Raw genomic sequence first — 27,713 nt, forward strand, 5'->3', positions numbered from 1 at the left:
GCCATTATGTAACTCATCTCCTCCTCGGGGGTGGATTTTTCATAGCAAGACTGCGGAAGCATCGATCCAGGAGGAGGAAATGTGCAAACATGTCGATTGTGAACTGCTCGATTGCAGCTTTGTTATGATTTAGAAACCATTTGTCCTATTAAATAATGCACATAGAATGAACTGTGGCCAGCATTAAACCTTTTTTTTTAACTGTAGTGTGAAGAAGTAGTGCTGTCACAATCCAGGGTTTTTCCTGTGTGCGAAATTCAGAGGCAGCCCACCTCCACCTAATTTTGCCTGAGCCATTGATATTGCTCAACACTGAGCCAGGAAAAACCCTGCTATCTAATATTTTTAGAATCTAATAATCTATCAATTGATGAATGGACTAATCAGATTAATTTTGCATTAAAGTGTATTAAAAACATTTCCCCCCTGATTACTGTTTATTAACCAGTGATTGATGTTTATTTCATACTTCGTATTCATATAAAAAAAAAATTTAAAGGGCGGGATTGATTTTGTGTTATGTTACCGGTTCGGTCATTGTTTTCCAAAGTAAAAACAGATGTTTTCAAATGTCTTATTTTGATTAAACACAGAAAATAATCAGTCTTCTTTCATGAAGGACTACAGAAATCAATGAACAATTACTGTTGATATGCTGAAATCAGAGGATTTAGGCAATTTGAAATGAAAAAATGACTCCAAACGATTACTCGATTATTAAAAATAGTTGTCGATTAATTTGATAATCGATTACTTGTCGATTAACCGATTAACTTTGACAGCTCTACTGTGAAGTCAAATATACAGTAAGTTCTCAAAGGACTAAAAAAAGAATACTTTTCATCACAAATGTGGCAGGCATAACAAAAATTACAAAAACACAACACTAGCGTGTCATGAGAGGTCATCAGGCGGGACATAGAAAATTATCCAATTGGTCAGAAAAGTATTATTTAAGACAAATAATGTATCGCTGTACTCAAATGTACTCATACTCAAACTGATCAAAAGTGGCATTGGTGACGCTGTAAAAAATATTGATGAAAGAAGGGAATAATGTAGTCAGAGGCTTGACTATCTTCAAGTTAACTGCTGTTTAACGTAAAATTATTACAGTAGACGCAAGGCCCCCTTCAGGTCCTACAAAACTTTAGCTGGTTAAAAAGAACAGGCAGCAAAGGAACCTTTCCCACCACATGAATCATATTCAGGAATGCACATGCCTTAAACATGTCTTACATCACGTTAGCTTCATTCTGCACATTTTAACAGCCTGTCTCTTACGAACACAACGACAATGAAAGTTCTTCTGATTCCTCGCGATGATAACTAACACTTAAGATCTGCACTAAGTGGACGTTTATAGGCTTTAATCACAGTATCAAAATTCACGTAAATTACACGTTCACGCGGGATTAATTGGAACATGTAAAGCCGCGCAATTTAGAATCAAGCATCTCCAGTTCCTTTTGTCAACGAGGCCTCGATATAAAACCTCATTGGTGGTGTTTAATCATTTAAACCTGGCAATGAATACTGCAGCATGATATCCCTCACCTCAGATGACAACTGCACTGACACAAGCGGCATAAACAGACAACCGAGGAGGGGTTACCTTGTACTCTATGCACCATGCAAATGCTCAGTTAACATTTTGACAAACTAGTTTCTATTTTCACAGCATTGACACCATAAATGACAATAAAGGCTTTCTATTTGGGAAAAGTGTGGAATAGCTGGAGAACATGCAAACTCCGCACAGACTAGAGCCAAGATTCGAACCCTGAACCTCGGAGCCTCTAAATGTAAGATTTCAATCTATTTTGAGGATCTCCAGAGCTGTGAGTGAATCCTGCAGAGTATCAACAAGTGACAGGTGAGAGACAGTAGGCGGATTATTGAGTCTTGAGCACTTCTGTTCCGGGTCATTTAAAGTTGTGATTCCCAACAAGTGTAAATTGGCCTCCAGATTAATTCCGTTTAATGGCAAATTATAAATACTGCATCATTGTTTTCCTATACCAGCGACATATGGCTGAACAAGTAACTGCGGTTCCACTACTTTACATTATTAATCTATGTACAGTATTTCGGGGTTGTTGTTGTTGTTGTTGTTGTTTTTTAAATACAAATATCTCCCTAGGCTGTGTGAAGTTTGGGATACACTGACGTAGACTTGACATCCATCGTATACATTCGTGATTTGTTATATTAAGCATGATGGCGTGTGTTATTACAAACTTACACGCGCCAACACTCATGCAACCCCCCACATTTTAAGAAATAAAGTCTCACCTATTCGAGTGATTGAAGTCCAGCGGCAAACGACGACTTTCAAGATGCAAGCAGATTCGCGAGAGGCAACTTTTCCCTCAGCTCGTTGCTGATGTGTTGGCACTCGTGTCCGCCAGACGCAACATTAGCGACTGCGCAACGTATAACGTGGAACCAATAACCGTAAAGCGAGGAAATAAGATATTCTTTTGGGCTTAAAACATGTCGGAGCAGTCCTTCGCGTGTCGCGGCCGAATCAGCTGTCATCTGGTCAGACGTCAGAGACGCTGGAAGGCGAGCTTGTCTTTTTGCGTGTCAATTCTCCTCCATGCCTTTACTCACACACAGACCACCCACTTTTTTTCCAAAGAGCTCCCGTTAGGTGCCCCACCTTGATGCCTGACTAGAAAGAAAGGGAAAGTGTACATTTTCCAACACGCTGTCGTAGCTGCCCCACGTAATGCCCGACCGAAAACATAGTACGTACTGTCTCTACATAGTCTGAAATGCATATTATCCTTTTTCATTACAAATTTAACATCAAATGTATATAACATTTATGCCTTTAACACGAAACGACTATCTGTGTACTTAAAATGCACTATAAGTTTCTGTCCGTGCTGAAGTTAAAAAATATATTTTTTAATCCTGTTATCTAATGCTAAAATGCTAATGCTAAGAAACGGCTAACTTATTTATAACCAGTTGACGATACAATATGTTTGTTGTAAGTTTTTACAAATAGGTTTAAATGCTGTAGTTGCAACTTCTAAATGTGCAAATTTATTTTAATTATAACACAAACACGAATTAAAATTTACCTTTATGTCTGTCCAGGTTATGCTAACGCTAATAACAGCTAACTCCTGTAAACTAGATGGCCATTTTTTCAATATGATTATAATTATAATATTAATGCTTTTGTTGTTGGTATTATACACAGTGTAATTATGTTGTAGTTGTCTACAACAATTACTGCTGATGTGAGGCAACAATTATGTAACAATTGGATAGATGGATGGATAAGGGATGAGGTGTTATTTTGTAATTTATTTCTACATTTAGTATATTACTGATGCTGTTAAGAAGTCCTTTTTGATGAGCTCATTTATTTCCTCCATGATATGTTGCAACCAATGACTGCATCAAACAGACTGGAGAAAGGTATTATTCTGTTCCGGATTAGCACTTCTTTTGTTCAGAATACATTTAGTAATCATAAATAAATTGAGCAACATAGTGATTATTTTTACTACGTACAAGAATACTCAAGCATCCATTTGTTGGTTGAACACATCGCTGTTTGTGAAGTGAAGAGCTATGTGCAGTTTTTTGCTGATTCTGCATGACAGCTTCCTCATATGTGGTCTTGTATGCACAAAAACAATGGCAGGAAACTGAGCCCAATCTCAAGTGTGAACATGGAAAAGGAAGGGATTTAAGTGACACTAAAACCTATTTGGGGAATAAATACAAAGGTGGGCAATCTACTGCCATACAAGGCCCGAAAGAGCATTTGATCGCACTTCAAAGAGGGATGTTGAAAAATCGAACACTTGTACAACATTTCAATTAAGGCCTCAATATTATGCTCAAGTACACTAAATGTACTAAGTCAAATGTTAAAAGAAAACAGATGGGCTTCTATATTTACAAATTATTGCATGTAACAAAATATGCGAAAGTATATGCTTTTTATCATATTTTACAGTTACCATTAAATAGTGTCGTGGTTCACATCACTTTCATGACAGTGAAATCATAAATTGTCAGTCAATGGACGCGCTTATGAAAAGTGTGGGAGATGCCCGGCAGCGTAGGTCCACTTGAGGTCATCTATGACGCTACTTTTTGTACACAAACGCCAATGAGAATGCTCCAGAGTGTTGTGTCTGCATGAAACGCTGCCTTTGTGTCTCCCCTGGCAGTGGCCACTTTCATTCAAGAGCGGTTTGGAGGTCCATTGTTGTCTTTTGAATATTTGCTCTGGTCATTTTATGCACTGTAGGAGGACACAATCGTTCTGTTGTGGAGATGCTGTGGCCAGGCCTTCCGGTGGGTGAAAGGAGAAAGGTTAATCAGTCCAACTCGTCAACTACCGCTAAGGATGAATCACCATGACTGCTTCACTATTCCTACACTATAAATTCAGGTAAAACTGAAGAGGGCTGTAATTCCCAATCACACTATAGATTTTTTTAAAAATGTGTTAGAACTTGCACTGAAATACTTCAATATTATGGGATTTATTTTTTATTTTCGCAAAAACAGTTTCCAGCTGCCTTATAACATGTCTGTGATACGCTTTCATCAAAATTACCCAATGAATCTAGAATAATAGCATCGCATTTGTCTCTCATCAAAAAAGGTTTCCCACCCACTCGCACTTTTTAGACTCATTAAAAAAAAAATAGTACGAGATGATTAGGATGTTCAATGATTACATCACATCATGACATTAGAAGAAAACACATTCTTTTATTATTATATTCAACAAATAACGTGTCATGGAAAAATATCCCAAATAAAGGACAACCATCTTCATGTGCATCTATACTGTTACATAAATACACCATTCTTGGAATAATTATTTAATTGAAGACAAAAACATGTATTAACAAACAAAAATAAAACAATCACAGGGTTACAAAGGTCAAATTCCATATTTACTCACTTCTGTGTGCGTGTGCATGTTCCCTAAATTGCGGCCTCATCTTGGGCCCAGCTTTAAGGTGGACTTGGGCGATGACAAGTTCCTCCTGCCGTGATGCTGTTTCGTCTTCACGTTTTGTTTTGGTGCCTTTTTCAAGTAAATATTATGCTGCCGTAGGAAGAAAGCGCACAAGTGATCAACATGTTGAACAGTGGTTCTCCAACTTTTTACAACCGCCTACAAAAAATAATACTTCGCTCCATCATGACCAACATTAAAATTCAGTAATTGTTTGAAAAGATAAAATGCAACTCAATTTAACAAAATCTACTATCCCAGATGAAAAGTGTTAAAGCAACTTATGCACAGTTTGAGCATTTAGTTCAGTAATTGTCTTTGCACCACTAGAGGGAGACAATGTACCATTACCACACATAAAAAAAAAACTGATACGTAACATTTGAATTTCTGAACATAAGAAGTGAGGCTTGTGATGAGGAACCCACCTGGGTGGCTTCAGCCGGTCCCACTGTGATGGTACTGGAGGAGACAGTGTAACCCGGGGCTGAGGCTGTCACTGTGTACGTGCCTGGCAACAGGAGTCGGAAATAGTCGCCATGCACTCCTGGAGAGTCAATAACAAACTTTTATTGAAGTGTGCACTTAAAAAAAACATTTTCATTTCAGACCACTAGAGGGAAGTATCAGAGGGTGGAAAAAAACAGCAACTGACCACTGGTGACATCATGGTTGACGCCTGACACAGAGATCTCAGCATTCTTGATGGGGTTGTTGTTTTCATCATACACCATGCCTTTTATCCCATGATGCACCTGCAATGGAGGGAAGCCCGCTGTTTATAATAACACTCAGTTTGGCCATATTTCAATATTAAAGAGGTGACTGCCCCTTTGCTAACCAAAACAGCAGCACTTACATAAGCATGTTGACAGTATGGAGTCTGACCAAATGTTTCCTGTATAGTGTTAAAAATCTTACATGATGTGTAGACACAGACAACGTATTTAATGGACATTAATCAACTCGACTTTATTTATAATGCATTTTAAAACAACCATCGCTGCACATAGTCGTGGCTAATTGAATGCTAACATACATGGGAAACGCCATAGGCACATGGGCTAACAATTAGCATCTATTTTAAGAGTGTTTTGCCTTTAAAGTCAAGTCAAACGTTTTCTTTACAATAATATGTTCTATGCACCCTGACTAGTCTCAACACGACATTCTGATTGATATTGCGTTTGTGGAATCCATCTCAGGGGGCGGCCATTTTGGAAATGGCCGCCCCCTGAGATGGATTCCACAAACGCAATAAAAAAAATTTAACAAGAGGATGAAAACTTCAGAAAATATTTTATTGTACATTTTATTGTACATCTAGAACAGATATAACATTTGTGATTAATCGTGAGTTAACTATTGAAGTCATGCGATTAATTATGATTAAAAAAATTAATCGCCTGGCACCCCTAATTTGAAGGTTTCATATATTCAAAAATAATTCCTTTGCAAAATGTTCAGACAACAATAATGTATACTGATTTTATATCAGTTTTGCCACAATTAAATAATTGGTAGCTATTGTAAACATGTCTTGTAAACCACCCATCCAGCATTCTGCCACTTGTGCAAAATTACAACTTACAATAAGTACATAAGTACAACATCTTTTAACAATCCAGGAGACAAAATTCCATTTCAGTATTTAGCAAATTTGCAACAATTAGATTTTTAAAATGATGATTAATCGAATTAATAAAATGTATTGCCCAGCCCTATTTTATAAAGTAAGATATCATAGCGTACTAATTTTCTCATTAAAAAAAAATCATTACAACAATTCTTCAAATCTTTGTTAGTTTTTTGGGGGGGGGGGGGGGGTTGGGGGGAAGGCTAGCACGGATGGATGTCATTTCCATGGGGAAAGGTGATTTGTTACGAGCGGGATCCGTGAATGAATTAAACTCGTATCTCGTGGCATCACTGATTTCCAAAAAGTGTCTCTTTGCGCTTTGCGCTAAAGTAAAGAGAGGTGGAAAGATTTTCTGCTCACCAAAGGTTCTGTTTCCACTCTCACTATGGAAATGGAAAATCGATCCAGTTTGCCTTTTAGCACAGCGTTGTTTTCTCAAGCTAGATTGAATTGTGCCCTGTACAAGATTCCACATTAACCCACCCCCCTCCACCGCCCCTTTTGATGCTAGCTTCCTCCACCCCCCCCCCCCCCCCCCCACACACACACACATTTCTTTTTGGGGGGGTGGCAACTAGTTTCGCCCTGTGCGACCACACATATAGCACATGCCAGAAACCGCCACTGACCTCGCCTAAAGTCCCCCCCTAACATCAGTGCTCAAGAATGCAAACAAAAGTCTTTAATTTAGTAAACAAATGCCGTATTTTACTTCAGTCTGGTATGTATAATTACAACAAAAGCGCTGGTTTGACCCTTCTATCATGGCTTTTGAAAGTGTATGTTGCCTGACTGTATACTTTGCTTAAGTGGACCGTGCACTTCTGCTTCTTCACGCAAGTCAAGAACTGTATCCAAAAATGTCTACGCTCCATTTGAACTGTTTTTAGTGATTCCGAATTTCACTGGGCGGTTTTGATGGCAGGATTTTGGTCACCAACCTGTTCCACAAACGAAACCAGCGCCTCGCGGTTGCCCAGCCATTCTCTGGGCAGCGAAGACTCGGCAGGGAACTTGTCGCAGCTCAGCTCGAGCGTGATCTCAAAACAGTTGGTGTGTAAATAGTTGAAGTCTTGCATGCCTGCAACACAGATTGACGCAAAAAATGATGCTGCCTGAACATTTTGAAATATGCAACGCATTCTCCACCGAGTTCAAGGGTAACGTACAGCTGCCAACAAATGGAGTCATTAAACAAACATAACACACTCCTACCAAATGTGATCTTGCGCAAGTTTGAAGCCTTGCAAAAAAACAACAACAACAACTTGATAGCTTCAAATTCCAGACAAGGACTTGCAGCTCAAACAAGTCAGTATTTGGCGGGTTGTTTTTTTTTTGCACTCAATTGATAAAGCGAGGCGAATATACGAGCCAGCGATTTGATGAATGTGGAGCCCGGAGGCGTTTTTGCGCAAATGTATTACTGTAAATGCTCAACCAGCTTTGCTGCAAAGCACTTAGCCAAGAAGGATGAGGGCATTAGGTTTACTGCCGCTGTTGATGTTTGTATAAAAAGTTCTCTGGTGGACGATGCCCAGGAAATATTCACTATTTCTATTCTGGACATGACCAAGAAGTAAAAAAAAAAATGGTAGACAGGCTGCATACCAGGCAAAGTGCAGTATTAAAATTGTGGTTTCTCGTCCAAATCTTAATACTATACTTTAAATCACAGAGACAACAAAAATTGCATGTAATATATTACAAAACTTTATAACAGAAATTCAAGGTGAAGATCTACAAAATGGGCTCTGTCTTGTTTTCCTTGACCTGTCACATTTGATTGGCTCCCTGTTGCTAGGCAGATTTAATGCAAATTATAATTTTATTAATTTTTTTATTTATTAAGCATTCCCACATATCTGGTTGTGATTTTTATTCGGCACACTTTTTACGTAACAGTAGTCACACAATTGAACGTTAAATATCAACATTTCCCCATTAATTTTCAATGGGACAGACATTGACATTTCTCAGCATCAGATGACACTTTTCAAAATAAATACGCCATTCGCCATGAATTGTAATAAATCAAGTTAGGTCAGTGCTTAGAGCAATTGCCTGCCACCACGGAGAACCAGGGTTCAAACCTCACTCAGACCACATTTTAGTACATTGGTTCGATACCAACTGACTATCAGATTAGGAAATGGATTATAATTTCTCTGAAATGATAAAATCCCATTTTGGACAGATTGCAGTTCAAGTTTTCTTTTTACCCCCCCCCCCCCCAAAAAAAAAGGGATTGCATAAGTGTGCACACCTTCTTATAACTACAATGTGGCTGTGTTTCAAATTAACCAATCACACTCAAAACAATGTTAAATGGGATTCAGCGCACATCTACTACCACCATCTTCCGATTAATCACAAATAAATTTCAGATGTTCTCCTAGGCTTTTCCTGTCATTTTCTTTGCTTTCTACTGTTTTTGCGTGGAGTTTTTAATATTCTGAATGCCACTTGGTAACAAGCAAATGCTATATTTCCCTTACTGTTTATTTACTGACCCTTAGACAAGGAGTACCAGCTGGCTCCATTGGTGATACCCTCGTCAAAGTAGTCGCCGCAGTTCCAGCCCTTGTGCATCCAGCTGTGTGCGTACGAGTAAGTTCTCGCCAACTGACACCGCACACACACACACACACACACATATGCAAATTAGCTATGGGTGATGTTTCCGAAAAGCCACAGTTCTATCCGGTGGCTTACGTTTCTGAAGATTTTGTCATCCGGAGTGGCGGCGTAGGTGGTCCTCCCTCGGATTCGGGCGTCCCGCGACTTGTCAAAGGGGTAGTTGGCCACCACGGCTCCGCCATGGAGATTGGCAGACAGGACGAAATTGTGGTTTTGCATCCATTTTATGACTGCACGCGTCTCGGGTTCCACCTGGGGATGGGATTGAAGGATAGAGCGCGATTAAGCTGCTACAAACCTAAAACTAAAATAATAATAATAATTAGGGGTGTCAAAATGTGTGCGTTAATGTTGAGTTAATTTAAAGTTCCTTCAACACCACAAATTTTTTTAACGCACGATTAATGACCACTCCTTACATGACCATATTTTTATTTTAAAATATTCCACTTTTATGTTAACAAGAGTATGAAAACTTAGAAAAAGTGTTTTATTGTACATTTTACTGTGCAATAACGACAGATATAAAATTTGCGATTAATTGTGAGTTAACTATGGAAGTCATGCGATTAATTACAATCGCCTGACACCCTTAATAATAATATCATTTGACCTACTATATAACAGAAGGCTCTTGCCTTTTCTATGTGCTGTATCCAGCATGTTTCAACCAAGGGAGGTATTGATTAATATGACTTTTGACATTTTCTGCAAAAATGCAGAGCACAGAAACACATCTGGTTTTCTTTTTACTCCCATACCTACTTAATGGCTTCACTTCTTGGCCGGTCAACTGGACAAATGTTGCTGCTTTTTCACCGCTTTTCCTCAACTTGCATAATCTTCAGACATGCATGTATGATTAATCCTGCAAAGTATCTTCTCAAAGCGCTTTATGAACTCTTTGGCCTTCCTTCACTGCAGTGTTTCTCAAACTTTATACACCAGGTACCCCCTAAAAAAAATACTTAGCTCTAGTATTAGCATTATGACCAACCTTTTAAAAGTGCAATAGTGTAGTTTATTATAAATTAGTCAGGCAGCGATTTCCTCAAAAGTGCATTTAATATTATAACAATCCACTGATGATTCTGCCTTTTTTTTTTTCTGGAGTGGTAGGAATAGCCGTGCTCATGTGAGGTATGCGCGGCAATAAACACCTCAGGAGTACAACGGCCTTGAACCAGGCGGTAGCAGTCTGGCAGCTATTTATTATGAGTGGAGCTTTGTTTAGCTTTGAAGCTAAATCTGTCGCTACGGCGCAGGCTTACATATGGACACATAGGCAGCCGTATGTGGCTGGGTGTTTTTTTTTTTGCGTAAACACTAAGGAGAGAGCGGACCCCCGTGTGATCCACAGTAAGTAAGGTTGAGTTTATGAGAGGGGATGTAGCAGGGGTGGGCACATTTTTGGGCTCAAAGGTTACATTTGATGTTTAAAAGAGACAGATGGTCCAGGTCATCAGATGGTCCAGGTCATTTGTAGATGAGATACGAAAAAGAAGTTATGTTAAATGAGTTAATTTGAACGCTTATATTAATTCATTGTCATTTTGTTTTTTATTTATTTATAATTAACCAAATATTTAATAAAATGTCATTTAAATTGTTTATTTTTGTATTTTTATTTACAATAGATAACTACTAGATATAACTAGATAAATTAATTTAATAAACCAATAAATACATTAAAAATAATTACATTTTGAATTGTCTTATTTTTAATTAATTTCATTCAAACATGGTAAAAAAATGAATGGATGGACTCAATTGCTGAATAAGAAAAGCTGTTAGCTGTAAAGTGGATATAAAAAGTCTACACACCCCTGTTCACATGCCAGGTTTTTGTAATCCTGTTCGTGTCTGACCTGTTGCTCCCAGTTGTCGGGTAGCGGCAGGTGGTGGTTTCGTCCGTTGGTCTTCTCGTAGTAATACATAAGCGCGTTCAGGTCCGGAAAGTTGCGATTCAGGTCGATTTCCCGCACATTGCCTCGGCCAACCAGGTAGCCGTTGAACTCTGGACCCTGTTTCGCAAAAAGGGGGGAAAAAAGCAGATTTTAAATGAATTCATTGAATTAATTTGGACTTTTTCTTTTGATATTAGGGCTTTTAATGTAAAAATAAATGCATCTTTATCCTCAAAATTAAATACTTACATTTGTATTCATTATATTTTGCCCCTTAACCTTTCCACTTTTTCCTCACATTATTATAAATGTATTCTCGTAACATTTCATCCTGCTTCTCTAGTTTTAGGTATGAGTGCGACTTTATTTTCTCTCTTGTAACTTGCATGATATATATTTCTCCAAACATTGGAACTTTTTTCTTGTACCTCTAGGATTTTTGCCCCATTTTCTTCTTAACTCATTCACTCCAAGCCATTTTCACTGAAGCAACTTCCTTCGCTCCCGGATGTTTTACTGGAATTTGGCTGATTTTGCAAGGCCCACATAATATAGTGTTCTATTGCTATAAAAACACGGAACCTACCAAAAGAAAGATTAGAGTTCCTTCTTTCATTAGGAAAAAAAAGTATATTTGTATTTGTTTCTGTTTTGCAGCAATGAGCATTAGAAATTTGGTAAGTTTCATCATTATCCACAAACCTGTTGAAAACACTGGGAAAAAGAGCTTGTTGCAACATGGCCTTGGCTGATCTCTTATACTCTGCTTCCACCCTGGCCGTTGTTTGTAATAACTACCATTTCTTTATGCAACCCTTTTAGATCCGGTTTTTGGGAGTGGAGGACAAAGTATTAATAAAGTTAAGAACACCATGATGTTTTTCTTGTAAATTTAAAGTTTTCCTTTTCAGTATTTATTTTCATTTACCAAAGGTCTCATGGTGCATCTGGGTGCGTGTTACCTGTCTCGCAGCCACCTCATAGCCGTCGGGGTTCATTGAGGGCATGATGTGGATGCGCGTGTCGTAGATGAGCCTCATGATCCGCTGGTTTCCAGCCTGGAATTCCTCGCACAGAAATTGGGAGAACTTGATGAGCAGCTCGCGGCCGAGCACCTCGTTGCCGTGCATGTTGCCCACGTACTTGAACTCGGGTTCCACTGGGGAGGAAATGCACAAGAGACGACGGGTCATCAAGGCAAAACAGGTGCTTTCAGGCGGAATCATTGAAAATGACTGCCAGAGCATGTGCACACATGTACACATAGTGAACAGAGCACTTCAGCTCTCTGTTATGTCGCAAAACACACTTGGGTTGCCTATTACTCCAAAACATTTAATATTTAACGTTTATATTTTCAGCAATCATAAGTTAACAATTATGGGACTTGTACATGAATAAAATTTACACTATAACAACGATACCTACAAGGAAAAATTTTAATAATTTTATGTAAGCATAATGAAGTCACAATATTACAAACATTTTTATTTTGTTTTACAAGAATAAAGCTGTAATATTACAATAAAATGTCAATTTGACCCCCCAAAATGCTACCCAGGACATTCCAAATAATAAATCACACAATCTTGTCTGAAGTATTTACTTAATTATTTACGCGTGGTGTCCCTCAAGGCTCTAAACATGAGCCCATGCATTTGAGATGCGTGATGAGACAGAAGTTATAACACTCCTATTCCCAAACAAAATTACAAGAGAGAACAAAGTTGTAAAGTTATGTGGAAGAAATTTGTAATTTTTGCGAGAATAAAGTTGCAATAGTTTTGAAAAAACAAAATTAACAGCTAATAACTCATCTTCTCCGTCTGGTCTGCTGACTTCCTGACAAAACGTTGAGCTTCAGGATGAGTGACTTATCTGGATAAGGTCATGGGTTTAAATACCAAAACACAAATAATGTGGCCATATATGGCCCACATTCCCTATGTTGCCCACCCCAAATTTAAAGGTTACAAGTGGATGGAGCCAAACAAGTCCACGCAGGTCACTCCCTTGCGCAAAGCGCACAGTTCCTGTCTTTCTCCCCTGTGGCACCTTGCAGCAGAACAGGCTCACATCCTTCCATTCTATTGAAGGAAACCCATGCAATGAAAACCGAAGATAAGTTAGGTCTCTTGAAATGCACCAGTGGAAACGCTGGCCAACGCAAACGGCGGCGGTTTCACGTTGGCCTTGTGTAAAATAAACATGCGGCGGTCTAATTTTTGTGGTTACAAGCAAGAGCTTGTACCTTAAATATTGCAAACAACCCCCTTGAAAGTGATTTGAAATGAATTACAGATGTTTTTACAACCCCCCCCCCCCCGCTCCAAACGTGCCGATTTGTCTTCAAGAGTTGTGCATGTAATCAACTTTCTAGACGCCAAATCCAACATTCTTCATGTCTTTTTTTTCTTCTTTTTTTTACCAGGAAAAACCAACACATTGCTCCGTCTTGCAAAAATAGAACGCAATGGCATGCAACCCAACCCAACCATGGCTTTCCCTATGCCAATTGTACTAAAACACATAATCTCTCGTCACAATGTTGACATAGAAAGTGGATATAAAATGTCTGCACACCCATAGTTCAAATACCAAGTTTTTTGTGATTCAAAATATGAGATCAAGATAAATCATTTAAAAAATGTTTTCCACCGTTAACGTGGAAAGTAAAAATAAACAACTGAAATATTGTGGTTGCACAAGTGCGCACACCCACTTGTAACAGGATGTGCCTGTGTTAAGAATTACCCAATCTCATTCAAATTCCTTTTAAACTGGAGTCTGCACAGACATGCCACCATTTTAAATATCTCTGATTAATCCCAAATAAAGTTCAGCTGTTCGAGTAGTAACATGTGCCTAATGAATAAAATAGCCCAGTTTTACAAAAAAATAAAATAAAAAAAGTTATAATTGAACCAGTAAATTCCCAAGATTAAAATTGTTAAATTGTAACAAAAAGTTGGAATTTTACTGTAGCAATATGTTCTTAATTTTTATCATCAAGAAGTCATAAGTTCATGCGGAATTTTTATTAAAGTCCTAATTTTGCTAGGAGAAAAAACTTTTATGAGGGGAAAAAAGTTGTTTCAAAAGAATAAAGCTGCAGCATTATAGTGAGGAAAAAGATGGCAATTTTTTTTTAACAATATGAAAAGTGAAATAGAAATAACCAACTGCGATAATAACACGTTGCATACATTCCTATAGTAATAGGAATGTGGCTGTGTTCAGAATTAACCAATGGGAATCAGCACACACCTGCCAACATTTAAAGTGCCTCTGAAAACAAAGTTTAGCATTTTATTTTTATTTTTTTGCCTTTCAGCAGAGTCCTGTACGTTTTGTGCTCACACTGTCTCCTATAAATGTTCATAATTCCTTTTTTATCATACCAAAACAAAACCTCTCAAACACGGGGCAATTGTATCACAAAAACCTGGCATTTGAACAGGGGTGTGTAGACTTTTTCTATCCACTATATATATATATATATATATATATATATATATATATATGGGTTTTTTTTCATGGAAGGTTGCTTCAAATGAAGTCATAATTCGATGAGGAAAAAAATGCTGTAATTTATAAAATAATTAATTTATAGCGCCTGATCAATTTCCCTTGACAATTGGCAACTCAATGACAAATTCTTTGTGACCCATTTTGGCTTTGGACACCCGGTTTGGCAACCCCTGTGCGAGGTGTTACTCACGCGCCTCGTGGATGCCCGGGTTGTCGCTGAACTCCAGCACGTAAAGGTGGCGCGCCTCCACGCTGCGGCCCACGCTGTAGATGCGCGTGACGTAGGGGCACTGGTTGTGCACGGCGAACAAAGCTCTCACCATGTCCTCATAGCGGTGATGCTGGAACTCCGAGCCGGCCACCAGGAACCCCGCCAGGAGCGCGGGGAGCCAGGGAAGAAAAAGAGCCCTCCCCCTGCAGTGCATGATGGCTGGAGTGGAAGGCGAAGGAAGGCTGACCGTTTTTATTTATTTTTTGCCTCTCTCACATGCGTTCGCCCGTGCACACAGCAAACATAAAATGACTGGGGCTCCTCTTTAGTCCCTCGCCGTGCCCCCTCCCACGCCAAGGAGAGCAAGTAAGGACAGCCCCCACTTGCTCCTTCTTTGTCTCACTCTCCTCCTCCAACAGCTGCTTTTTTCCCCGTGGCTCCTTGTCAAGTACATGCGACTGGCTGTAACGCGACATGGAATGCTTCAAGGCCCACCTTCGCTTCCCCCTCCACACTTGTTGGGGTCTCGGCAAATACGCAATTTTCATTTTGGGTCCCCCCTCTCTTTTGTCCCCTGTGCTCCTTTCCTGGGAAAAGAGGCTTGTTTCCAAGGCGCTGCTCCCTCTACAGCTTCCAGTCATCCATTCATTAACTCTTAAGTCAACACACAGTGCTACTTTGTGTGCGTGTGTGTGCGTGCGTGTGTGTGTGTGTAGACTCGGAAGATGAATCAGAGTTCTTAAGCAACCTTTTTGTCAAGTTGCTTGCATACGTTGATGCCACAGCGAATGTTGCAATTCAAGTCTTGAAAGATGCACGACCATGCCATGACTTGCACCCCCTTAACTTCCCAAAACACGCACAAACACAGTAGACATAGTGTGCAAGCAATGCTGTCCGTCAAAGGAGGCGGGAATTAGGGGAACTCTTTCCTCTCCGGGAATTGAGTAACTGTTTGTGGAAGTAAAAAAGAAAAGAAAAAAAGGCCAGACAAAGATTTTACACAAGGACAATTGAGCAAGAGCAAGGTCAACAAGCACGAATACTGGTGCAATCGGATGAAAACTACTCATTTAACTCATTCAATCCCAGACATTTTCACTGAAGCAACCCCCTTCGCTCCCAGTTGTTTTACTGGATTTGGACTGATTTTGCAAAGTCCACATAATATTCTGTTCTATTGCTATAAAAACATGGAACCTACCAAAAGAAAGATTAGAGTCTCTTCTTGCTTCAGGAAAAAAAAGTAACTTCATTATTTAACTTTATTATTTTTCATGTGCAATTAATACCTTTAAAAAAAAAAGTGAGTTTTTTAAATTATTTTTTTATTTATTTTTCTTATTATTCATTTTTTAAATAAAATTATTATTTATTTATTTTATTCATAAATCTAGCAGTTTTTATCAGTATCACAAGGCGGCCATTTTGCTACTTGCTGTCGAGTGAAAATGACATCACAGTTGCTCAGGTCTCAGGTAACAACCAATCACAGCTCAGCTTCAGAAAACAGGTGAGCTGTGATTGGTCGTAGCCAGAGGCCTGAGCAACAGGGATGTCATTTTCACTCGACAGCAAGTGACAAAATGGCCGCCCCCTGAGATGGATAAAAACGGCTGGATTTTGTTGCTTAACTCATATTCCACAAATGTAATGTTGTGGAATGTCATGTTAAAACTAGTGAGGACACATATAATATATTATTGCCAGGAAAGGTTGACTTTAAGGAGAGGCAATAAGTCGAGTTTTAATTCTACATAATAATGAAAAAGTTGTACTATTACCAGGGAAAACATATCATCAACAAGAACTATTTGCAGTTTTATGAAACTAAAATTGTAATTTAAACGTTAGAAGAGAGAAAAGAGTTGTAAATAAACCAGAATAACAACATGATACGCTGTCCATGACATTCAAAAGAAGTCAGACAACCTTGTCTGAAGTACTTACTTCATTGTTTTCACGTGGCGTCCCTCAAGGCTTTAAACACGAGCCCATGCTATTGCTCAGCAGTAGCCTTGATATGATTCACAGTTACAAAAATAACACTGACATGTACCAGAGCATCAGATAAATCCCAACTAATGGTTTCCACTCAAATATTTTACCTCAAGTCATAACAAAGGAGCACATTTCAGATAAATGAATCTAGCTCTGGATGTTGACCTTGGCTGCAGAGTTATGTGTAAAAAAAAAAGCAATGCTGCAATGTATTCTGTTTTAATGTGGTCAAGTCAGCAGAGATTTTTAAAAACAGGCCAAGAAACAAGTGTTATGTTTCCAATTTATTAATATGCAAAATGAAATCAAATTGTTGAATGGGAAAATTCATCGAAGAATTTAAATGTATTTATTTATTATTAAAAAAAAAAAAAATGAAGGCACTATTGTTGAGTCAAATGAAGGTGTTCCTCTTGTGACATCCAGTGGTTAAAATTAGATACTACAAACACTCATCCAATGGGTTATGGTGAATGCCTGGTTGGGTTAGAGTTGTTTTATGGTTTTGTTTGATTGCGTAGGTGGGTTATTGATTTTTATAAGCAAATCAGCTGCACCATCGTTTTAATTTGAAGTGAAGAAAACAATAAAAGTAATGGCAAAAAGTGTCAAAAACTTTACAGAGATTTTATTGTTCATGTATTTATTTTGCCACCGGCGTTCTCATTGCACTTATCCTTAACCTCCACTAAAGGGCAGTGTGCACTCAAGCAAACCTCACAGAGATTCAATAGTGTTGTTTCATGCCCGCCCCCTGTACTTCATAGTGAGAGTTGGGGGCGGCTTCCAGACATTTGGTCTTTCAAGACTTGAGTGGAGTACAAGTTTTTTTTTTTTTTTGTTTTTTCATTATTCTTTGCACTCGGCTGAGCCTTCCCAGAGTGCACGTATGCAGGCAGCAGGATGGACGCGATTTGGATGTGCCTTTGGATCATTTTGGGAATAACTGGAGCTTATGGTAGGGTCCAATTTTGTACAGTTTTGACTTGATGTGAAGCGGAGGAAGGATGGCAATTGTCCTAAGTAAAGATTTCATATTTACCTGTTCACATCATCCTGACATCATCTGACCGTGTTTGTTAATAGAAATAATTGACAGTGGTATCATCTGTATATCTTTACAATACCTTTTTTTATTTGGCCATTTATGACTGAAACATTTTTTTAATTAGTAAACACCTCAGCTGTTCACAATGGAAACTCCTGGAAGCCTTTTGCCAATAGTTTTCAGACTGGATTCGGGTTTGAATTTCCCGTACTATGTCTGCTGATGTGAACTCTCCATTCATTTTCACTCTGGCACAGCAAGGCATCCTTCTATACCATTTCACACAACACTTACACAATAACTACAGCAGAGGTGAAGGTTCGAATCCCACCTTAGATTGGTTGCAGTTCAACTTCTCTTTTTTTACATTTATCATACAACTCCAATTAATTAGTAATTTTCCACGTAGTTTATCTTTCAATTTACTTTATAAGATTTCACAAGCATTCCACATGCATTCAGCTTTTATTAGCATTCAGCTTCCAGCATTCCCACACAATTTCTCCAGAAATTGCACTTAGTCTAATATGTTTCCTCCCCAAGAACTTTTACATCTTAACATTGACATATCCTTATTTTAAAAACAAAGCATTGATTTATGGATTTTGATTTGATGACCGTCCAAAAACTGATCTACGACCCGTTTTGCGCACTGAGCCAAATATCAGTTAACCCCAATCAGAAATAAATGACCTCATTTTACAACATTACAGTACAGCTTTTGGAATAATATTTGAGTTTCTAATGTCTTTCTGCTGTTCCAGGTTCAAATGTGTGCACCTCCAGGGGTGCAAGCACATGTAAGCAGTGTCTGGCCGTGCACCCCAGCTGTGCATGGTGCGTCCAAGAGGTGGGTGGCTCTGAGTCCAATTTCCCCAATTTTACTGGTGTTGTGAAAAAAATGGCGATAAAATTCTAAACCTGGACCGATATGCTGCCTCCTCCTGTCAGGAATTCGGTCACGGGGAGGCCAGCTCGTCCCGCTGCGACCGAAAAGCCAACCTGGTGGCCGCAGGCTGCGCTCCTTCGGCCGTGGAGTCTCCAAACAGTAGAATGCAGGTGATAGAGGACCGCCCCCTCAGCAAGAAGGCGGCGGGGGCCACGCAGGACGTGACCCAGATCAAGCCCCAGAAACTTCACATTACCCTCAGACCTGGTGAGCCAGCACAGAAACAATTTTCATTTTGGCGTGTTGTCTTGGGTCCCGTATAAGTTTGATTGTTTTTTTTTTGTATCGTTTTCTAAGACGACGCCAAGCGCTTCACAGTAAAGGTGCGGCAGGTTGAGGACTACCCAGTGGACCTCTACTACCTCATGGACCTCTCTTACTCCATGAACGACGACCTCTACCGCCTGAGGACGCTGGGCAAGGGCCTGGCCGAGGCCATGAACCGCACCACCAGTAACCTCCGCATGGGCTTCGGGGCTTTTGTGGACAAGCCCATCTCACCTTACATGTACATCTCCCCCAAGGAGGCCGTCAAGAACCCTTGCTACAGGTACAATTCAAAAGAAAAAAAAGAAATCACAGAATCTGTCGTAATTGGGTTCTGTTTAACGCACAGCATAAACACCACCTGCCGGCCCCAGTTTGGCTACAAGCACGTTCTGTCGCTGACGGATAAAGTCAGCCGCTTCACCGAAGAGGTGAGGAAGCAGATGGTATCCAGGAACAGGGACGCACCAGAGGGAGGCTTCGACGCCATCCTCCAGGCGGCCGTCTGCAAGGTGCGCACATTTCTCTTCACTAGCTCAGTTGGGACAATTGAAGGCTCTGATATGATTGGGGCATTTCATAATGTAAATCTGACTCCCCTGCTTGAATAAAGATGAGGCAAAATTGGAACATTACTGAATAAAAAAAAGGTGTCTTATAACACATAATATCCTATTTTGACTTTTTATTTTGACAAAATACAAGATAGAATTTTTTCTAATAATTATTGATTTTCATTTATGTGAAGACAATGATCATGTTAATGATTTCTCCAAATAATAATTAAGAAATATAAATATCAACAGTCAACACTTTATTTTTCAAATTCTTTGCCAGCGTTTACATTTTAAAATCACTCCTAGAAAATTACAATGTCCCATCAATGGTGAGATAGTTTTACAACAGGCCTGCAGGCTACTAATGAGGACCTTGGGGGCTACGTTGGTGACCCATGGTTTAGAAAAAAAACGTTTTTTCAACCACATTTTTTTTCTTTAAAAAAATATGCAACTTTTTCATTTCTACAGCTGTAAGAGGTCCTCGGGGTAGACAAAAATTGGAGGACCTTGGAAAATTTGTACTCCTATAAAGAAAGAAAAATATAAATCTAAATAAAAATATATAAAAATTATATATATAAATCCTGCAACTATAAGGTTCTATAGTACAACACATTAACCTAATACAATAATTGCAAATCAATACAATCAATATTATCAATTATATCAATACAAATATGATTGTTTTTGCTCAAAAACTCATTTTTCCCCCAAATGTCTGTGTAGCGTCTTAGTCAATAAGTAACAATAATAATAATAATAATAATAATACATTTTATTTATAGCCGCCTTTCTATGCAGAGGTTGAGTTGACACAACTGAACCCTTGTTGCCAAATCGATTTTTTTTTAACACCCCTAGTTCAATCTGATATTGATTAATTGTGGAACATCAATTCCTCTTAAATATCAAGGACATGATTTAAAAAAAACTCCACAAACATTAAATTGTCATAAAGTGCAATAAGTCAGGTCTTTCATAAATATAAGAAAATACTTTTAAATTCATGTAAACAGTAAATTTCAAGAAAAAAAGTCATACAAAAAAAATGGCGTTAAAATTCAAATTTAATTTATGGGAAAAAAGAGATATTAAAATAATCGATTCATGGTTTTATGAATATCACCCTTGAAAATAAAAATCTATTCTATATGGATTATTCGATTTTTTAAACCCCGCCCTAATTTTTTTAACTTAAGCAGTCATGCTAATAGACTACTAAAATGTGTTGCTATTATAGCCTTTCGGCTTTATTTTGTTGCGATTCGATGGTAACCCAGGAGCAGATCGGCTGGCGCCCCGGCGCGTCCCACCTCCTCATCTTCACCTCAGACGCCAAGACGCACATGGCGCTGGACGGCCGCCTCGCCGGGATCGTGCAGCCCAACGACGGACGCTGTCACCTCAACTCGGCCAACATGTACAGCATGTCTACCATCATGGTTAGCGTGCGGTGTGTGTGTTTGTCCCTCACACTTGGGTAAGAGTGTGTGCACGGAGCTAAATAAACACGACTCCTTTTGTTGCTTTCAACAGGATTACCCATCCCTCGCGCTCATCACGGAGAAGATGTCAGAGAACAACATCAACCTCATCTTTGCCGTCACCAACCCTGTGGTTTCGTTGTACCAGGTCAGCACTTTACGATTGCTGTGGGAATGAGCCAAACGTTTAGCGGTTCGAACATATTTGATAAAATTATGGATGGAAAAAGCAATAAAGTCACGGTCCTATAAAGCGTCCAGTCAGATCGCTCGAATGTCATCTCCTTATGCTGTCATGTATTTTCGTCATCACTTCAATTTGTTCTTTGTCATTTGGGCTCTTCACAAATATCCCTCAGCATTCAAATATGAAGGATTTGTCTATGCTACTTATTTTCAACACACATTCGTGACATGTATGTATAGTATTTAGCAAAGTATTGAGGAAAAGTTCCTGCAAAATCAAAAACAATAGTCCTAGACACGAATGCAAACTGAGAATTGCTGCTCTGACCGGTCTGTTATTACTTAATCCCGAACACGCAGCGCGTTCTTAAACTCTTCCAAACCTCACTGGCTTTTAAAAGACATTTTTGAACGCCGCTGCGGAGGAATGGAAATTCTCAAATTTATCACCCATGCACAGTGTACTGACTCAGCAAGTTGCAGTCAGAGACAAATGAATGGAGTTAAGACAGGATGCAGGGAAAATTCTTGAAAATGTAAAAGTTCAATGTGAATTGCTAGATAGCAATTGTGGCGTTCACATATGATATTGTGATTTTTATTCTCCACACTTTTTTGCCGTGAAACAACTCCCACATAATACTTGCGATTTACTTGCTTCAAAAATTCACGCCTCCTGGGGTATATATTGTCTGATTCCACATTACTTACAGTGTTTGCACTATTTAACGTTAACTCATTGACTGCCATAAATTCATTAAAAAAAAGATTATTAAAAAGTAGGGGCGACAGGCAATTAACATTTTTAATTGTAATTAATCGCATGACTTCACTAGTTAACTCACAATTAATCACACATTTTATATCTGTTCTAAATGAACAATACATTTTTTTATAGGTTTTCATACTCTTTTTAACAAAAAGGGGGAAAACATGTTAAACTAATAGAAATGGTTTAAATGAATTTTTGACGTTTATAGCCGTCAATGGCAGTGAATTAATTAAAAGAAAGAACAATTTTATATCTGTTCTAAATGTATGATTAAAAAAATACTAGGTTTTCATACTCTTTTTAACAAAAGTGGAAAAAATAATTAAACTAATAGAAATAGTTCAAATTAATTTTTGACGTCTATAGCCGTCAATGGCAGTGAATGAGTTAAATATCAACTTTTCCCCATTTATTTTCAATGGGACTCACATTGAACTTTTTCTACTTTCCATGCCACGTCATTGCCAGGTGTCTGATACTGCTCGGTGGTGCAGTTGGGAGGTTGCAGGTTTGAATCCCACCTCCGACTGTACGTTGCAAATATATCCGTGGCCGTTACGCTAAGTGATATACATGCATACCAACCGACTATCATATCAGGAAATGGATTATAATTTCACTTACTGGTAAATGCATGTTAGCTTTCAGCATCAGATGACACTTTTCATAATGAATACGCCAATAGCCATAAATTTGAACAAGTCAAGTTAGGTCAGTGTTTAGAGCAATCGCCTGCCACCACGGAAATTGCACTTTGTCTAGTTAGTTAGTTTATATAGTAGTATAGATTTGTACAGCGCTATACTAAATGTTTTATTGAATGTTTTTGTTGTTGTTGTGTTGTTCAAGAAACGATTATCTTGACTTTGTAGTATAACCAACCTTCCATTTTATTTTTGTAGAACTACAGCGAGCTGATTCCCGGCACCACGGTGGGAACACTGTCCAATGACTCTGGCAACGTTATTCAGCTCATTTTGAAGGCTTACGCTGTAAGTGTTGCTTGTGCACACGGGAAACACATTTGTGGCTCAAGGATGGCATTGGTTTGTCGACACATACTGTGCGAGTCACACGCAGTCTGGTCAAATCCTTTTTCAGAAATACCGTCATGACGGAGATTCTAGTGGGATTTTTTTTTTTTTGCGTACATTCTTGTGTGTAACATCTCGGTCTCACACTATCGCTGCAGAAAATTCGCTCCAAGGTGGAGCTGGAACTTCTGGGCGTCCCGGAGGAGCTGTCCCTCTCCTTCAACGCCACGTGTTTGAATGGAGAAGTCATCCCGGGCCTCAAGTCCTGCTCCGGACTCAAGATAGGAGACACGGTGAGTCCAAGGCAGCACTAAAACGGAGTTCCAGCAAATGGATTCATCTACCATCTGTCAACATACGGGGATCTGTCACGTCGAGCTCTATTCCAGACCACAGACACTTGTCGTGTTTGAAAACCATTTTACATTTGTTTGATGAATGAACTATATAGTCCACTATATAAATGATGAAACAAATTTTGAGTTCTAATACTTCATGAGCTAGTTCCTTTTTCCATTTCCGAGCTTCCTGCTATCTATTTGTAAACTGTCTTTTGTTTCTTCCTGTTTTTTTGTCTTTCCATCCTTTTCTAAATTTGCCGTTTTCTCCTTACCACCCCAGGTGACATTTTTTGGCCTGCACACATTTCTGTTTCAGGGTCTCATTTTCTCCTTATATGGTCGTCCCTCCACATGCCGTCACTGCCTGCTTTTGGGCCTGGACCAGATTTGGATGTAATGCCAAATGAATGATTACTCACGAGTATCTGGAGGCAGTCCTGGTGTTATGTCTGTACAACAGAGCCCATAAGAGTTGACGCTACATGAGGCCTTTAAATGCTACTTTATTTAATCCATACCAAAAAAAAAAAAACTAAAGACAATTAATCTTCAGAGTTTCTCTGCATTAAGTATTTACATGTTATTTTTTTCTTATGTCAAGAAAGGAAATATTTACTTGTGTGAAAAGCCATGAAATCCTCCGACACTGTTGCATGGATTTAATAATTTATAAGTGTGCATATTTATGTGTGATGTCACATGAGTTTGTGCTAGCGTGTCAAATGTTGTGGTTTGTTTGTGTCGAATAATCCAGCCTTAATCTAGTAGTTTATTTTTTTCAGGTTTTTTTTAATGGCTTTGATGCTATCTTGTGGCATCCATAGGCAATTACAAATCCCTTTTATAGATGCTGCCAATTGTTCGTAGACTTGCGCAAAGTGTGACGGGTTTTTACTGGACCACAATACCGGTTAAAAATGGCATCCAACTATTACAACGCTGTTAAATAACAACAGTTTTCATGATGTCAGTTTTTGAGTGTCTCAAACTTTTATATGCAAGAAAGTTGATTTTTTATGCTATTGTGTTAGGTGTCTTTCAGCGTGGAGGCCAGAGCACGAGCCTGCCCCAAACAGAAGAAAAAGAAGACCTTCATCATCAAGCCGGTCGGCTTCAAGGACTCGCTCTCCATCACCGTCACCATCGAATGCGACTGCAAGTGCCAGAACAAAGCACAGCCGAGCAGCCCCAAGTGTCACCACGGCAACGGCACCTTCCAGTGTGGCATCTGCATGTGCCACCCGGGGCGCCTGGGCCCGCACTGCGAGTGCGCCGAGGGCGACTACGGGCCGGCCGAGCAGGACCGCTGCACCGAGTCCGGCGTGTCGGGTGTCTGTAGCGGGCGCGGGGACTGCGTGTGCGGCCAGTGCGTGTGCCACAGCAGCGATTTTGGCAAAGTGTGGGGGAAGCTGTGCGAGTGCGATGACTTCAACTGTCTTCGTTACAAGGGAGAACTCTGCTCTGGTATGTACATGTTTATCATCCATCCATCTTTTTGACTTTGAGGTTTATAGTCTCCAATGAACTTAACGTAATTCGCCAAAGGCTGCCAATAAGTGTGTTAAAAAAAACAAAAAACATTTGATCTAAATCCGCCTCCATCAAAGGTGGCAAATCCAGGTCCAGAAAGTAAAAACCCTGCCACAGTTTGGCTTTAGCCCCTGATGCTAGCTAGCTAGCTCACTAAAAGGTAAACGAGTACCATGGGAGCTAGCTAGCTAGCACCTGGAAAAGCACCAGAAAGTAAAAAACCCTGCCAAAATTGGGCTTTAGCCCCTGATCCTAGCTAGCTAGCTCCCTAGCAGGTAAACGAGCACCATGGGAGCTAGCTAGCTAGCACCTGGGGCTAAAGCCAAACTGTGGCAGGGTTTTTACTTTCTGGATCGGGATTTGCCACCTCTGCCCTCCAATGAAACAATTTCCAGCAAGGGTTAACACTGAATGAACCCAGAGTCTTCCAGAATGCATCTGCAGTGTGAGTTGGCAGCCGTCATTACCGCATACGAACTTGCCACGCACCTCATCTGGTAAGAATTACAACCAAAAACACTTCTCTTTAAGTCCGGGACATGGGCTCCATTCACAATAAACACGTGCTGCACTGGGAGGGAGTGTTATGAGGATTCACGCGCACAGCATGACTTTTGAAACCTGAAAGTTCCATTTTGAAGGCAAAATGAACACAAATGAAGTGTCATTCAGTGGAAATTATGACGAGTAAGTTAAGCGGGGATTTTTTTTGTGTGACAACAGATGGTCTGTTACAAGATGCTGTCAGTAGTTTTCCTTGTTCGACTCATTTCTAACAACCTAATCTGAGAAACTGAAAAGACAGTGGAACGTCGAGAAATTGTATTTAACTATGTACACTGTTTACCAAATGCCAGTCTGCTCTGGCAGATGTTCACCGTCAAGCCGGCTAGCTATCAGTGACGCTAGCTCAGGGGTGTGCAACCTGCGGCTCTTCAGGCTCTCTCCTGTAAATTAAAAATATATAATATTTAATATATAATTTTTAACATACTATTTTTTATTTGTGTTAGATTTAAAAAAAAAAAAATATATATATATATATATATATATATATATATATATATATTTGAATAAATGTCCAAAAGGTGATCATAAGATGTCGGGAAAAAAATGACACCATTCACCCTCTCAAGCTATATCTCATTTAGATGTCCTTTCAAAATAAATGTTCATGCAATGTTAATGAATCTTATTATCTAAGACATTACAGTTATTATAGTTATTTAAAAACATTAGTCAATTTACCAAGAATTTATCGTAAAATTACAAATTTTTGCTATTTAATTTCTCAGTAATTTTAAATGTTTTTCCCTTTTTTTTAGTTTTAAAGTTGCATTTTACGGTTTGTTCCCTTAAATAACAGAAAAATATTTGTGAAATTTAGATTCATTTGGAACATATTTTAACAATAAATATATCTATTTCTAATGTGTTTTTTTGTGATTTCATGTTATTTTACATACAGTATATGACTATTTATGTCTATGTCTATTTTGGAAAATCAAAAAATATATAGGACAAATAAAAGTGACAAAAAAAGAGTAAAATGCCAAAAATAGCAATAAAAATGCCAAAAATGTCAGGAATTTGAAAATTGTATGAAGAACAAAGTATGAAAAATGACCCCCAAAAATCCCAAAACGGAAGATGAAAGGTAGAAGAAAATGAATCTCAAAGTATTTCATGCTGCATATTTTTCTGCTATGGCGCAGCTCTAATTAGCTCTTGGGTCCCCAGCACATAACACTAACACACAATCTTCAAATGTTTTGCGGCTCCAAAAAGTTTTTTTTTATGCTAAAATGTCTCTTTTGACAGTAAAAATTGCTGACCTGTTCCTCTGCTAACATGGCGGCAAAAAATAATACATGAATTGGTTCAAATGGGTGCATTTTTCAGGGAATAGCTGTTAGTTAGTCTGTATGTTAGCAAAACAGGCAGCTTCATTGTATGTTCTTTCATGCATGATTAAAGTCAGCACATCCATTTTTTACCCATGGAAAAACACTTCTCAGGAATAATTTTTGGAGCAGTAATACTAACCATGTCATTATGTCAGTATAGCATATGGCATACCTCATTGCATCTTAACATCAATGGCATGTTTAGCCTTGCTCCCCAGAGCCTACAAACGCATGTATTCCCCCAAGTGGACAGATTAACTTGAAAATACCTTTGTGCTTACTCATGGGCCCGGCGTGGTGTAATGATGCTAAAAATAAATCCATGTTTGGGCTGAAAAAAGGGGGCAGAGCGGGAGATTTGGTGGAAATGTTGCCTTAAATGTCTGAAGAAGAGGAAGCATCTTTACTGCGGTGATTGTTACTGATCATTGTTTGATGTGGTTATGGTGAATGTGGCCGCCATGTTTTGTGCACTGTCACTCCATTGTCTGAATGTAGACAGATGGGGGGAAAAACATGGCAATAATAAAAGCTGACCAGAGCCACAGATGATGTTTTTTAAGAGTTCTGAAACATGAAAAGACAAAATAAGAAATGTTATAAGAAATGCTGGGATGACATGAAAGGAACACATATGCCCAACCCCACCCCCCTTCCACATGTTTTTGTCAGTATACCCTAGGGAGCTAAAATAATATTTT

The 27,713-nt window shown here is 39.0% G+C and overlaps 3 protein-coding genes across 6 annotated transcripts in view; 1 reads left to right on the forward strand and 2 right to left on the reverse strand.

The window, feature by feature from the left end:
• Positions 1 to 2,631, reverse strand: part of dnmbp (dynamin binding protein) — a 32,374-nt gene extending 29,743 nt beyond the window's left edge. For both annotated transcript variants that reach the window (XM_086064604.1, XM_086064603.1), the window contains exon 1: positions 2,296 to 2,631. The gene's annotated coding sequence lies outside the window, so the exon portion shown is untranslated. The remainder of the gene's footprint in view (positions 1 to 2,295) is intronic.
• Positions 2,632 to 2,667: 36 nt separating this feature from the next.
• LOC147156538 (integrin beta-3-like) overlaps positions 2,668 to 27,713 on the forward strand; it is a 28,195-nt gene continuing 3,149 nt past the window's right edge. Inside the window, exons 1-12 of one of the 3 annotated variants that reach the window (XM_086064197.1) lie at positions 2,668 to 2,753; positions 4,283 to 4,426; positions 9,164 to 9,254; positions 18,747 to 18,832; positions 18,934 to 19,138; positions 19,229 to 19,481; positions 19,548 to 19,710; positions 21,039 to 21,200; positions 21,295 to 21,390; positions 23,103 to 23,192; positions 23,393 to 23,527; positions 24,607 to 25,039. In XM_086064197.1, coding sequence (XP_085920323.1) covers positions 19,036 to 19,138; positions 19,229 to 19,481; positions 19,548 to 19,710; positions 21,039 to 21,200; positions 21,295 to 21,390; positions 23,103 to 23,192; positions 23,393 to 23,527; positions 24,607 to 25,039 — 1,435 coding nt within the window. In that variant the 5' untranslated portion in view covers positions 2,668 to 2,753; positions 4,283 to 4,426; positions 9,164 to 9,254; positions 18,747 to 18,832; positions 18,934 to 19,035. Of the gene's footprint in view, positions 2,754 to 3,347; positions 3,439 to 4,282; positions 4,427 to 9,163; positions 9,255 to 17,744; positions 17,893 to 18,746; positions 18,833 to 18,933; positions 19,139 to 19,228; positions 19,482 to 19,547; positions 19,711 to 21,038; positions 21,201 to 21,294; positions 21,391 to 23,102; positions 23,193 to 23,392; positions 23,528 to 24,606; positions 25,040 to 27,713 lie in introns of those variants that run through there. The other 2 variants (XM_086064198.1, XM_086064196.1) reach the window with 2 other exon arrangements.
• cpn1 (carboxypeptidase N, polypeptide 1) lies at positions 4,728 to 15,418 on the reverse strand. Its single transcript, XM_086064199.1, has 9 exons — positions 14,913 to 15,418; positions 12,154 to 12,350; positions 11,153 to 11,308; positions 9,360 to 9,536; positions 9,158 to 9,269; positions 7,586 to 7,725; positions 5,661 to 5,760; positions 5,434 to 5,552; positions 4,728 to 5,095 (listed from the first exon to the last, which is right to left on the reverse strand). The coding sequence occupies exons 1-9, from the start codon at positions 15,145 to 15,147 to the stop codon at positions 4,985 to 4,987; spliced, it is 1,347 nt and encodes a 448-aa protein (XP_085920325.1). The 5' UTR covers positions 15,148 to 15,418; the 3' UTR covers positions 4,728 to 4,984.

Source organism: Leptonotus elevatus, chromosome 20 (genome assembly GCF_054856555.1).
Source record: "Leptonotus elevatus isolate MCC_2025b chromosome 20, RoL_Lele_1.0, whole genome shotgun sequence".
NCBI lineage: Eukaryota > Metazoa > Chordata > Actinopteri > Syngnathiformes > Syngnathidae > Leptonotus > Leptonotus elevatus.

Excerpts from the sequence above, each read along its gene's own strand:
- cpn1 (XM_086064199.1), bottom strand. The coding sequence starts at position 15,147 with ATGCACTGCAGGGGGAGGGCTCTTTTTCTTCCCTGGCTCCCCGCGCTC. Across the intron at positions 11,309-12,153 it reads ATGAGGTGGCTGCGAGACAG|GGTCCAGAGTTCAACGGCTA; the intron begins GTAACACGCACC and ends TTTGCGAAACAG. Across the intron at positions 5,553-5,660 it reads CAACCATGATGTCACCAGTG|GAGTGCATGGCGACTATTTC; the intron begins GTCAGTTGCTGT and ends TTGACTCTCCAG.